Source organism: Glycine max, chromosome 12, assembly GCF_000004515.6.
Source record: "Glycine max cultivar Williams 82 chromosome 12, Glycine_max_v4.0, whole genome shotgun sequence".
Taxonomy (NCBI): Eukaryota; Viridiplantae; Streptophyta; class Magnoliopsida; order Fabales; family Fabaceae; genus Glycine; species Glycine max.
Window position 1 is genome coordinate 12,359,372 of NC_038248.2, and position 14,808 is coordinate 12,374,179.

A 14,808-nucleotide genomic window follows, 5' to 3' on the forward strand; every position below is an offset into this window, starting at 1 on the left:
CGTCCCCAATATCCAGACAATTGAAGTGGAAGATGGCGCGCACAAAGTGTTTTGGGCAAATGACCTTTGCAGCGGCACAACAAATATCAGAAAAAATTGTGAGTGCATGTCTGGTATCCTTGCATTCATTGTGAACTAATTGTAATGAAGAGAAATTTTATATCCTTTTCTGTAACTGATCACTTGTGTCTGCGTATAGGATTCCTTAGAGGAACAGGCAACACAGGGGAGCTTTGTACCGCATGGCCGTGATGACATTTTGAACACGGCTATAGGCCGAGCTGAGCATCCAGGCCGTGTTCGTGTCGCAGGGGCAGGTGTCACAATCAGCCAATACTTTGGCAAGTCGTCACGTGCCTCGAGCACTTCCCCCCCATCAATCACGCAACAACAATTGGCTAACATCATCGGTGGGCTGAAGGATGAGATACAAAAAGAGGTAGAAGAAGAACACAAGCTTCAACAGGAGGCTTGGAGGAGGGCACTTGAAGAGCAACACAAACCCAGTTTGGACTTGATGAAGCAAGAGTTAATGGGAGCAGTTAAAGTTGAGTTATCTCATATTGCATCACATCAATCAGCCCCCATTGAGCCCCCTGAAGTACAACTTTTAGGTGCGCGTGTGTCAACCTAGGGTAGTTGCATTGCACCAGAGCCAAAAGAAGTACCTCAAGAGTCGTCAGATGTTGGTGACAATTTGATGGGGTTGTATGTGGTTGATGAAGATCAAAATACTCTTCTAGTGGCCTTAGGAAAGGTGTACCCCTCAACATGTACCATACACACTGTTCCTTATGCAGATGAGGTCACTAGAGTGAGTATTATCTCTGTGTACCTGGCTGATGCTAAGGTCCTGCTTCCTACGTCAGAGGTAATGTTTGTCAACCAGGCCGTTGGCACATTCATCTTATGGCCAACAAATCTTGTCAAAACAGTACCTGACTCATAAGTTTTTATGGTAAGTATATCCCTAACGTTTATTGTCATTATTATTTAACTGTATACTAATTGTTATGCATGTCCTAACAATTTTTCATTGACAAAAGCCTCCCCCCAAGTCCGTTGGAAACGTTGAAAGGGGCACTATAAGTGGTGTTGATGATCCCCTAGGAGAATTGGTGAAGAATCTTTTTGTCGTTTATCAAAAGTTGATCGAGTTGGCATGGGAGGAGGCCAAGTTTGGGATACCTAATTCAAAAAATGGATTTTTCATGACACATGCTGATGTAACTGAAATCATTGTTGGTGACAAATGCTTAAACATATCTATACTACAACTGTGGATGTAAGTAAAAAATATCAGCTCATGTAATCATTACTTGTTATTTTTCTTGGTTAACAATATCATTAACCGTGCATTTTTAAAGGTTTTTGAACGATTGGAGTACAAGTATAGGTTTCGCTCCACTATATGGTTTCCTTGAACCCTAGGTTATACACCGACCAAACGAAAAATGTGAAGAATGTGAGCAATACATAGTAACGTGGGTCAAGGAATCACATCGAGAAGTGTACTTAGGACCATACTTGAACCAGTAAGTAAATTCATGTCACATTTGTGTAAATTTATGCCTTTTTAAGATGGTGAATTTCATATTCTTCTCTTTAGGGGTCATTGGCAACTTCTTCTTCTGTGTCCAGCAGACAATATTGTTGTTTGGTTTTGTTCCATACGGAAAAAGCCTGATGTTTACATTAAGGGTGTAATTAACAAGTAATTGGGTGGTTTATAAAATTTTGCGAGCCTCCATTCCTACTTTAGGCTAAATAAATCAAATGTTACATAGTTTATTGTTATTTTGGTAAGCAGTGCAATGCAGAAAATAGCCACTACTGTTGAAGGCAAAGCTGATAGAGCTGCACCTCGATGGACTGAAGTTGGGGTATGTCTTTAATTGATCAATAGCTATATAAAAAAATTCCAACACTAAAAAGTGACCAACCTTAATTGGGTATTTTCATGTTGCATGTAGAGTCATGTACAACCCGGAGCATATGAGTGTGGATATTACGTCATGCATTGGATGTGGTGCATAGTCAGTGGTGGTTTGAAGAATGAATGGACCAGGGTACGCTTACAATTACAATAAGTACCAACTTTGATGCTATGATAGCCTTCATCAATGATTCATGTAGTTAACCAATTTCATTTTGACACATTTGTAGTGGTTTTGTGATCGAACACCCTTAGACAAGGACACCATCACCACACTACGCAAGAAATGGGCAACCTATTTCCTACAAGTCCAAAAGATCAATGTTACAAAAATATAGATGACATTCGGAGATTAACATTTTCCATTGTCTAAAAATTAACATTTTTCATTGTTGTTGTGTGAACTCGTAATTATGGTCATGACATTTAATTGACAAACTATTATATAAATTTGAGTTAATTATTTCTTAAGCTTACTCATTGTGCAACTTGATGTCGTTGCGATTTGTACTTATCCACATAGGATAAGTGTTTTTGTTCTGCCAAATTAATTCAGTGTAGGTCAGCTCTATGAACCTACATTCATACAAAATGTTTTGTCCAATGAGTAACTGTGTTGTGCCAAAAGTAGCCTCCTTGTTAGCTTCATGCAACTGTGGTGAACATATTGTAGGATGTAACCACAAAGGAATTCCAAAAATAAGATAAGTTTCTGATGCCCTTTATTTTCAGCAACTGTCTCTCCCTTCATTTTCTACAGTGTCATAAACATCCATTGCATTTCCAGCCACAAATATCATTTCAGTTGTTTTCTTAGCTTTTCCTTTTCCTGGTCAGAAGCAATGGAAGACACATTTGTTCTGTTTTGTGAAATCAGTATATGATCTTCAAGGGAGATTGATGTGTTACAAGCAAGACTGGATTGGTGGTCTCACGGCAGGCTTCAGGTACAACTTTCTTATGCTAGTGGATTTTGATATTATAAAATATGCTTGAATGAAGACAGAAAGGTTTTGGTTTAATTTAGTAAGTAATCATTTAAATTACTACAACTGTAACCTGTTCCTGTTAACTTGGTGCTTCAACTGCTGTTTCTCAGCATATTAGCCCCTACCACGCTTGCATAACCAATACCAAAGATCATTTAGAGAACATGAATATGAGGACTCAGCAGCTAAGGTTGCTGGGAAAGACCAATTGGCTGAAGCAGAAAAAAGTGACATTGCTACTGAATTTGGGGATGATGAGCAAAAATTGTGTTTCATTGATGAAGATGAGAAAGAGAAGCATGATGAACTTGTTGCCCTTCCACCTTATGGTTCTGAAGTATTTATTGGTGGACTTCCTCGTGATGTATGGGAAGATGATTTAAGGGAATTGTGCGAGCCTATGGGTGATATTCTTCTGGTCAACGCCTTGATTAATTGGTCTAATGATATTATAAACCTGTCCTTTTCTGCAGGTGGGAAAAATTGGGATTATTGTTAAGAAAAATATTCGTTTTAATTTTCAGGTGCGATTAGTGAAAGATAGGGACACTGGAGAACACAAAAGGCTATTCAGGAGATACATAACAGGGAATTTAAGGTATTTACAGTGCTTCCTAAAAGGTCTTATTCACCATATTCGCTTTTCAACACAAATTTCAATCAAGAATCTTATTTTGGTGATTAGTTTTAACATTTTTTATGATTACAAGGGAAAACTTTAAGGTGTTCACTTTCTGAAACCAAACACAGATTATTCATTGGTAATGTTCCAAAAAGTTGGACTCAACATGATTTTAGGAATGTCGATGAAGGTGTTGGTCCCGGGGTTGAAACCATTGAGCTCATAAAGGTATGCAGTCTTAAACTAACTATGCTACTAATTTACATTAAGCTGTTGTGAATTGGGTCCTGGAATATGAGAAACAAAATGACAACACTCCTGACCCTCATACCTTATTGGAATTGTTAGCTGAGATGAACAAACAAATTGATACTTACCTTAGTCAAAAACCGTAACTAAATTAATGGCAATATAAAAATGCTATGTCCTAGGCTATTTCTATGCGAAAAATAAAAATTGATGACTTATGGGGCTTACTTACCCCTTAATGCCATCAATTGTATATCTTAAAAGTTTAAATAAATTGTGCCAGCCACAACTACGCATGAGCTAGGCATGTACCTCATGTATTATTTGTGTGCTACTGTATCTTGTAACCTATGGGATTGAAAGTCATTGCTTATAACTTATCAAACTGTGTTTGAATTCTCCATTGTCTTTGTGTGGAATTCTAAAGCTTGACCAAAACTACTATCTTTAGGCGTGTCCTAAATCTTCTGACGATCAAGATTGTCACGACACAACCTAAGATCATGATTGATGCACATGTTAATTAATACTATATAACCTAACAACTCTCAAGTAAGCATAAAACTAAATCAATAGAGCAGTTTTAACAAAGAATAAAGTAGCTATACTTAAGCCAATCAATTTCCTTCCAGCACAATGACTTCCAAAATACCCTTTGGTCGTTGGTTTCTTCTTTTTGTTGTTGGAAAACGACAGGGTGACAAAGAAGAAGAAAGAGAACAACATTCATTGTTCCTTTTTTCTCTCTCTCTTTCCATCAAATTCCAATAATTTGGCGAATGGGAACGTTCCAGACCTTAAGAAAGGCATACGGTGCTCTCAAAGACTCCACCATGGTTAGCCTAGCCAAGGTCAATAGCGAATACAAGGTAAAATTATCTATCTATCTCTCTATGTTTTCATCAATCAAATTTTTATTTATTTATACATTTTTCTAGAAATTAGTCTTCTAGCTCAATTGATTTCAATTTTTCAGATTTTCTATTTTATATGTTTTGATGTTGTTCTGTTGTTTTATGTAATTAAGGAATTGTATATTGCAATTGTTAAGGCTACGAGTCACGTAGAATATCCTCCTAAGGAACGTCACGCCAGAAGTGAGTTCTCAAATTTTGTTGAATATAATATATAAATTAATGAAAATGATTTGTTTTTCATTTTCATCCTGAAATTAGTTTCATTGAGGCCTTGAATCATTAATCTTCAAACGGTTATGCTTGGTTTAATTCCATTGATCTCATTGCTTGCATTGGAAGAAATTAGAGATTAGATCATTACTACCATAATGCCAAATTGTGATGTTGATAACTTGTCTCTTTGCTCTTCGATGTAGAAATATTCTATGCAACTTCATCACACCAGCCTCGGGCAGATGTAGCTTACTGCATACACACACTAGCCAAGAGGCTTTCAAAGACAAGGAATTGGATAGTAAGTCCTCTTAATACCTGTTTGAATGCACTAACAGCTGCTAAACAAACACAACTCATTTTGATTTATGGTTAAGTGTTATGTTTTTTAACAGCGTTGGAAAAAGATGTTGTTATGCTTGCTTTCTTCTTGAAAATGAACAAACATGAGCATAGAAAGGGGAAAAGAAAAAGGAAATGTGAATTATACCATTGTCATGAATAAACAATCCTAAATGCTTAAGTTGTTTAGTAAATGATTTTTATACTATGGGGGCTTTTATCTCTTAAATATGAAACACAAAACTACAAATTGTGGTTCTAAGACTTGGGATATGAGATGTCCAGTATACAACCTTTGTGGAAAGTAACATTGTGGGGGCTAAATAATTCTTAGGATGAATTTATCATTGATAAGAGAAAGTGAATGAATGGGATTTGCACACAATTTTACTCAATAACGACAATTTTTCACAAGTTTCTTGACATTCTTTGTAACTGAATAATGGCATGTCACATGACAGGTTGCTATAAAGACATTGATAGTCATTCATAGAATACTGAGAGAGGGTGATCCTACTTTCAAAGATGACCTCATAACCTATGCGGGTAGGGGACGTTTTCTTCAAATATCTAATTTTCTTTCATTTTGTAATTAGATTTCTCTATGCAGCTTGGGACTGCTCTGCATGGGTTCGAACCTATGCACTATTTTTAGAAGAAAAGCTTGAATATTTTAGAATCCTAAGATATGACATCGAAGCTGAGTGATTAACAAAACCATCACCGACTAAAACTCAGGTGTCTTTGTTTGCTTTGCCTTTTAATTTTATTCACACATCAATTTTTCCATGCTACTTTTATTACTACTTTTACGCTTTAAAGCCTAAACTAATTTATAGAATCAAGGTGTTGTACAATGGAGTTAGTTTATTCTTGATTTCTTTTATCCTTACCATTGCCCAGGGTATGTTATCTCTAGTACGCCAGCTATTGAATGGTTACTAATGTAATTCAAATGAGTGATCTATTCACATGTGAGCTTTAAACATTCATATCACATACATGTACATAATACTTACTAGAATGCCTCATACATGACTAGTAGGATTTAGATTCTCCCACAAGAAAGAATCCAGATCCTTTTATTTCAATATTGGACACCATCTGAAAAGAATAAATCGTAAAACACTCTTGCTAAACAAAAAAGAAAGGGAAATGACAACAAGCAAAGGAAAACATAGTCCACACATGTAAATTCTGTATCTATGACTCAACTCATATGAGCCTTTTAAGCCAAGCAAATATCTCATGACTGAAAGTCCTTCCCAGCGCCACTCCCACAACAAGTTCACGCCCATACCCAATCAGAACCACTTTCCAGTCAAATTCAATGAAAAAACCCGAGTCTTCACCATCATCAGAGGCTGAAGGTGGAGCAAATGGTGACCATGCATCTCACATTTCTTCAATAATTGATTCCCATACAGTCCTTGATTGCCATATATTGTAGAAAACTTCTTATTTTGTGGTATAGGAGCCGAGAGGTTGTTAAAGGATACATTGAAGTATGAAAGAAAGCTTAGTTCTTCCAATTGTTGGGGAAACAACCTTGATAAATTGTTGTGAGAAAGGTTCAATGCTTGTCAAACTCCAATTTTCCTTCAAACAAATTATAGGACACACCAAGAACTTTAAGGTTCTTATGTTTGAAGAGAGTTTGGAATCTGACCCTAAATATTATTTCCTAGAAGATCCATGACATCTAAATTAGTTAGTTTCATTATCCAAGATGGAAATTTTCCACTTAAATTGCTATAACCTAGGCATAATGTAGAAACATTTGAGATGTTGCTAAAGTAGTTTTAGTTTGAATAAGTTAAATTTGTTATTTTGCTTATGGACAAGTTAGTTTCTAATTTTGTTTTACCCATTATCAGTAGCAGCATGATTTCTATTCAGTTATTTTAGTGTTTTTGGATACAAGTCAAATTCAATAAAGTTAAAAATGTTTATACAATTCTAAAATACACTCTTAAGTTGTCTTTTCTACTACTTTCTTCTTCTATGTTCTCTTTCTCCTAAAACAAAAACCAACAATTGGTATCTAGAGTCATTTTCTTACGGGACCTGTAGAATGGAAGGTGCATCATGTTTCTCCCAAGACATTACTGCCTGAGGTTTGCTGTTTGAGATAAAATGAGATTCTAGCCCATCAATGAAGGTTGCAGTGTTTCAAGTCTGGTTCCTTTATTTCTCCTCATTTTGCTTTCTCTATTGCTTTGCTGGTTTTCTCACACGTTCTTCATTTTTTAGGGAAAATTCCACCTCTGTAGAAGCAAGCTTCATGATGACGAACCAAACAATTTTGATGATGCCAAAAGCCCAAGAAATTGATTCAAGATGGATTCAAGACTTCAAGACCAAGCATCAAGAATTCAATCCAAGATTCAAGATTCAAGAGAAGAAATCAAGAAGTAACAAGTCAAGACTTCATATAGGATAAGTATTAAAAGATTTTTTTTTCAAAAACCAAATAGCACAGTTTTGTTTTACAAAAGAATTTTCTCAAATTTTCTAAGTTACCAAAGTGATTACTCTCTGGTAATCGATTACCAGTTATCAGTAATTGATTACCAATGACCAGTTTGGTTTTCAAAATGTTTTCAAATGGTTTGCAACATTCCAAAATGATTTTCAAATAGTGTTATTGATTACACTATATTAGTAATCGATTACAAGTGAATATGAACGTTGGAATTCAAATCCAATTGTGAAGAGTCACAACTTTTCATAAAATACATTGTGTAATCGATTACACCTTTGTGGTAATCGATTACTAGTGAACAGTTTTGAAGAAAAAGTTAAGAGTTATAATGGTTTTCTCAAAAGTCATTACTTTTCCAATGGTTTCTTTGACCAGACATGAAAAGTCTATAAAAGCATGACTTTGACACACATTCAATACATATATGATATTCTTCCAAACAATTCCTTTTCACAATCTTTCTCTAACCATTGCCCATTGCTTTTTCTTTGCCAGAAAGCTTTCTAAACTTTGTTTCAAAACTTTTTAAACTTTGTTTCTAAACTAGATGTAGGCACGGGTTGTTGCCGAATCAATATAATTTTTATGTTTGTCTTCTTCTTCCCTACATTCTTTATTTTCCGCTGTGTACTTTTTTATTTCCGCTTTACTTTTTGTCTAAGTTATTGTTTCTGTTCTTTACTTTCTCATAACTTAGTAGTAAAGCCTAATTAAGTCTAGTAACATTAAGAAGTATAAATTTTTAATTAGTCAAGACACGTTCATAATTAATTCAACCCCCCCTTCTTAATTATTCCAAGGCCACTTGATCCAACACCCTCCATTCTCAATTCATGAATTTGCTCCTTTCCTTTGTCTGAAATATTCTGTTTCATAGTCAAATTTTTTCTTTGCCATCAATTTTTCTCCCTCATGGTATTTCTAATTTCCACCTTACTAGGAATTGATTTTATTCACTTTTCTTTTTTCTCTTCTATTAGCGTGCATGCTTTCATGTGATATTGTTAGAGGCATAAGAGCAACAATAAGTTTATATAGTTGCAACAATAGGTTTGCTGGAGAGAATTACTTAAATATTTGGAGTTAGTAAGGATAGGGGCCTCCCTTTGTAAAGGGGAAACACTTGGAAGAGAAATTTTCTATCCTTGTTTTTGCCAGTTTCATTCAATCATTAGAAATCATCATTTCTTTTACTCAATCATTCAGAAATTCCTATTGGATATGCTTCCATTAGCTACTGTCAAAATCATCTCGCATATGTTTTTATTTTCAGCATTGGTTTGCTACTACTACCTTGTGCTGTTAAACATTCAACTTTAGGGTCTGCCTTTTGTTGTTAAGCCTCTGTTTGGCATAAACATTATTATTCTTGTTAATTGTGATATTAATTGGTGGTCCAAAGAGTCCCGATAGAGTGTAAGAAGTTACATTATTTATACTTGTAAGAAATTGCCTCACTTTTATTACATTTTGTAGGAAATGTTGAATGTGCCCCCCTCAAATGTTGGACCATTTATATCATGTCAACAACATATGATTGTTGTGCTTGCAAGGTATGGCTCCTGTGTCTTATAATTAATTAGGTTCTACATGTAATGTTTAGGTAAATTTGATGTTTACCTCAATTTGGTTGAAACTATAAAACATTTGCATAAAATTTATGTTTATTGCAGGTACCTCATCCTTCGAACAGAAGCAAAACCAGGTCAAACAAAAAAAAAAAGCCATTCTGCATCGGTTCTTTAAGGGGAACCTTCGTAGAATGGTGGAAATTCAAAGGCGGTCATGTCTCAAGGATCGTTGTAGATTGATAGGAATTCTACATCGGTTCTTCAAGCACAACCGTCGTAGACTGATAAGAATTCCACATCGGTCATCCTGAGCTGACCATCATTGACTGTGGTCCATTCTACGACGGTCGTGTTTGAGATGACCGTTGTAGAATAGACATCATTCTACATCAGTCTTCAGATACGAACGTCATAGAACAGACAACAGTCAACGACGGTCCCTTCTGGATGATCAATGTAGAATAATGTCTATTCTATGACGGTCATCTCAGAACGCCCAATGTGAAAATATGGCACTTCTAAGACGGTATTAACAACCGTCATAGAATAGGTGACCCCTTATTACGACGTCCCGTACTACAACGGTTGTCAACCGATGTAGTATGCCCCACAGAACCAATGTGGAATCCGCTTTCTGTAGTAGTGAACCATGGTAATATAATATTCTGCATTCAAATTGTAAGACATTCAATTTCTTAAATCTATAAAAAAATATTAGTAACACACTGCCGGACACTGATCTTTTGAACACATTTAATTATTTTAATATTTTTTTAGATTAAAATTTATTGAGAATCATAAAATTTTAAAAATATCATATCATATTTAATGATTTTTTTTTGTATTTTTATTAATTTTTTTTAATAAATTTCAACTAATAAAAAAGAATGTATTAACAAGAATTCGTCAAAAGAATGTGTATCTAATACTTATCTTGATCTATAGACTATAAAGAATGTGAAAAGAAGTGTATAAGAAAATCAAACATGTATACCAAGGGAACTGTCAAGGCTTCCGGATGTGATGTTTATAAAGATGGATTTGCTGATGTTTATAAATATGGATTTGGAATCAGCATAGAACTTGTTGAATTGGTCCACCAGAGATTTAAGCTTGGCATTTATCATGAACGCAACATTATTCATCTCCTCAACACAAGATCCATTTGTATTATGAGTAGAGATGGCTTTTGGAGTGCAACCTATAAGACCATCCCAACTAGCACAACTTTTCTTGCCCCAACTTCGTCATGCAGTGCCTGCCCCAGAAAACATTTTTTTTTTTATAATTATAAGAGAAAATAATACATGTATTAGCAATGTAAAAGACTTTAATTAATTGAAAATTTTAGAGATAAATGAAGACTAAGTTAATTTTTTAAAGTAAACATTTATATAAATTAAAATATAAGAAATATGTAGATATAAAATATTTATATATATATATATATATATATATATATATATATATATATATATATATATATAAAATGTATTTCAGCTTCACTAAGTTTTTGATGACTCCTAAAAAATTTACATTATTTGAATTTGGTTCTCCTATTTTAAATTTTAAATATATTTTATAAAATATATTTTTTATAAAATCCTCTCACTTATTTTTCATTTTTATTATTTAATAATTCTACATTTGACATTTTTTCAATTGTGATATTTTAAAGGTGAAAAATGCTAAGAATACATTTTTTAACACTTTCTAATTATTAGTTTTTTTAAATTCCAAAAAAAAAACATGAATCCAGCATCTTATTATATGCTTCTCTTGATTTTTTAATTTTTAATATATTCTAAAAGATAATCCATTCAAAAAACATGTGTTGAAGAATGTGTTCATTTCCCAGTACTCCTTTTGAAAGATCGAATATAAAAATTCTGATATATTTAGAAACATAAAAGATTATAAGTAATATTTAAACTTAAAAATGAGAAATTAAATAAAAAATAAAAATTTTCTAAAAACTAAAAAACCAATTAACTTTGTGTAATTAAAACTGCTGTAATGTTTCAAAGAAGATTCAAGTTGCTCAGCCGAGCTTCGGCTTGTATTTGGTTCTAGTCTTCCTTGCAACCCACCCCACCCCATGTACACGTCATCCACATGGGACATTAGTTTATCTTTGCTAAAGTCATTGGTTGAAGTAATATACAAATTAAAGTGGGCTAATGTTTTTATTTTTTATTTTTTATTAGTAAATATTTATTATTAGTCTGTTAGTTTTTTGGTCAGTGAGAGAAATTTAACCTATAATCTCCCACATCCTCCCTTCTCCCCTCACCATCCAAACCAAATCTTATATTTCCAAGTCTGCTACATAAATGTTATTTCATTTATCAGGGTCAATTGTCACTCTTGGGATTTGTTAGCATGAAATCTGGACATGACGATTTGTAATGGCTATAATGCATGAAGCTAGTTTCGTTTAATGCCATTTTAAAAAGTTAAAAAAATATTTGTTATATGTTATAAATTATAACAGATAATTTTTTAGGCAAATATATTAAAACAGGGTAAGTCAGGCTTTCATTTAATGAGTTAATTAGCTTGTTTTCAATCATTAAATTAATTTTAATTAAATTTTCTCTCACAAAATATAAGATAGAATTAAGTGACACTAGGTTTAATTTAATTTTTGTTTTTGTAAAATTACGGTTTTAATAGCATGTATACTAAAAGTATAAGTACATACTTATTATTATGACAAATAGTTTGTGATTTAGTTAACTTTTATTAATTAGTGTGTGTTAATAAATATTAGTATATTGTTATATAAATAGAGTCTACAGCTAACAGTAAAATGCATGCATTCTATTAATCATATAGTATGTATTAATTTTTTATTCTATAAATTTATTTGCTAGTATAATGCATCATGCTATTTACAAACTCGTAATATTTACATTAATAATTTAATTCTACTATATAAAGTATATGTAGGTAAAGAAACTAGTATTAATTATTAAATGAAATTATTTGTATACTGAACCCTAAACTTCAAGTTAGGAGGATTCTGAAAAGCCCTTCAAACAGACCTAACAAAAAGCTAGCAATTTAAACTATAAGACCCACACTACAAAAAAATAGTGTTTTTCCGACAGCAAAAATCCGTCGGTATCACTAAAAATCCGTCGCTAATTAAAGGTTTTTGACAGATTTCTGATGGATAAAAATCCGTCGAAAAAAAAGTCGTAGGAAATATAAATCAACGGATTTGTTTGTCTGTCGGAAATAATCCATGGGAAATTTTCGAAGGACAATTTCTGTCGAAAATCTCCCATGGACCAGTTACAACGGATTTGGTGGTCACAAATTTCTCATGGATCATTTCAGACGGATTGTTTCATCACAAATTTCCTTCAGAAAATATGTTTTTTTGTAAATAATATATTATTTCTATTGTTTTTGTTTTTTTTATCATTAATAATTTAACAATTATTTTATGCATTTATATTATTTAGCATGAATATTTGAATTAATACATACTTTTAATTGAGGAAATAATGAAATTGATAAATCCAAAACATAGAGTAAAATAAATCATTAAGCTAAATTGAAAAGATATGTAAAAAAAAAAAAACATAATGTAAAATGTTAATGTCGATTGTCAATAGTAATTTTGGGTTGCTAAGTCAGTAGTCAAAATCACTATTAGAAAATACAATTTCAACATCGGTTATTTACGGTATTTTACATCGGTTTTAAAACCGACGTTGAAAGTACCGATGTTGAATGTATTATTGTTAATATCGGTTTTTCAAATAACCGATGTTATATATAAAGAACTACAACAAAATAAGTGTATGCATGATGAATGTTGACATCGGTTTTATAGAAAAACCAATGTTAAAATATTCGTTAACATCGATTTTCTAGAAAAACCGATGTTAATATATTACTTAACATCGGTTTTTCAGAAAAACCGATGTTAATGTTATAGATTAACATCGGTTTTCTATAGAAAATCGAAAGCCGATGTTAATAAATTAACATCGGTTTTCTAGGAAAACCGATGTCAACGTCCATCATCTATACACTTATTTTGCTGTAGTTAGTTATAAATAACTTATGTTAACGTTTGTATGTTAACATCGGTTATGTATAAATAACTGATGTTCTCGAGAGGAATGAGAGGTTTCAGATTTTAGATTTTGAAATCTGAATTTATAAGAGTAGGGACGCATTGTAATCGATTACAACATTTGGTAATCAATTACACTCTTCCTGGCTGTCTGTAATCGATTACAGTATTGTAGTAATCGATTACTAGAGAACATTTTATCAAAACTAAATGCTGAATGAAATCTTAGGGTGAAAGGATTTGAAAAGGGGTCAAAATACTTTATATCTAAAAAATCTTATATGAAAATAAATATATATAACGTAATAGATTTTTGAACAACTTTATGAATGATTTTTAAGCAAGTAATTCACATATCATACTAAATGCAAGAATCATTGACATCATCAAATATTTGTTTTCAAAAGAATAGACTTCATGCTTTGAGAAAAAAAAATAACTCAATCAAACATATAAGCAAATATTCACAATAGCAATTTACCAAGACAAACAAATAAGATTTTGTTAGTCATCATATAAACAAGTTAATTTAAAGGAAAGTTTCAACCAACTTAATTTAAAAGAGAATGGTTTTGATGTTACCTTTTTCATGATTTAAGTGCCTAGATCTTCAAAGATGGAAGTCAGACTTTTGCCTTTTGGTTAATCTTCTTGAGAGATCTTCTCATCGCTCTCATAGTCCTTGGATAGAAGGTTGATCTCCTTCTCTGAACCATCGAATGAGTCATTGTCATCCCAAGCAATATACGCCTTCTTGGATCTTCTTTCTTTATAGCTTTTTCTTCTCATTCTTCTCGGGCCATGACTCATTTGAGGGGTAGTTTGCCTTTATGTGACCGGATTGATTACACTTATAGCATTTAAGTGTTGGAGAAACTTCTTGGGATCTCTTCCCATTGTTGAAGTTATGGCATCTCTCCATTCTTCTATATTTGATGAACTTATGAAACTTCTTCACAAAGAGTAAGAAGTCCTCTTCATCATCAGATTCTTCTTCTTCTTCTTCTTGCATTGAGGATGAGGCTTTGAGTGCTATGCTTCTTTTCCTTTTGCCGGTCTCTTCATTTTGATTGAGACGTTGAAGTTCCATTTCATGTTCCTACAATTTGCCAAACAAAGTGGCAAGAGACATAGAGGAAAGATCTTTACTTTCAGAAATGGTAGTTACCTTGGGTTGCCATTCCCTACTTAAGCATCTTAAAACTTTATTAATTAAATCTTCATTACGGAAGGTTTTTCCTAAGGAGGCAAGATGATTCAATATATGTGTGAATCTTTTCTGCATACTTTGGATGTTCTCATTAGGGTTCATCCTAAATAATTCATATTCATGTGTAAGGGTATTGACTCTGGATCTTTTCACATCAGTGGTGCCTTCATGTGTAAGTTGG

The 14,808-nt window shown here is 33.0% G+C and overlaps 1 protein-coding gene across 1 annotated transcript in view; it reads right to left on the minus strand.

Annotated features, from left to right (window-relative positions):
• The window catches only part of LOC102666505 (GDSL esterase/lipase At1g29670-like), a 62,469-nt gene that overhangs the window by 12,689 nt on the left and 34,972 nt on the right, over positions 1–14,808 (minus strand). Inside the window, exon 2 of the mRNA XM_006593031.1 lies at positions 10,319–10,542. Within this exon, the coding sequence (XP_006593094.1) occupies positions 10,319–10,542 (224 nt within the window). The remainder of the gene's footprint in view (positions 1–10,318; positions 10,543–14,808) is intronic.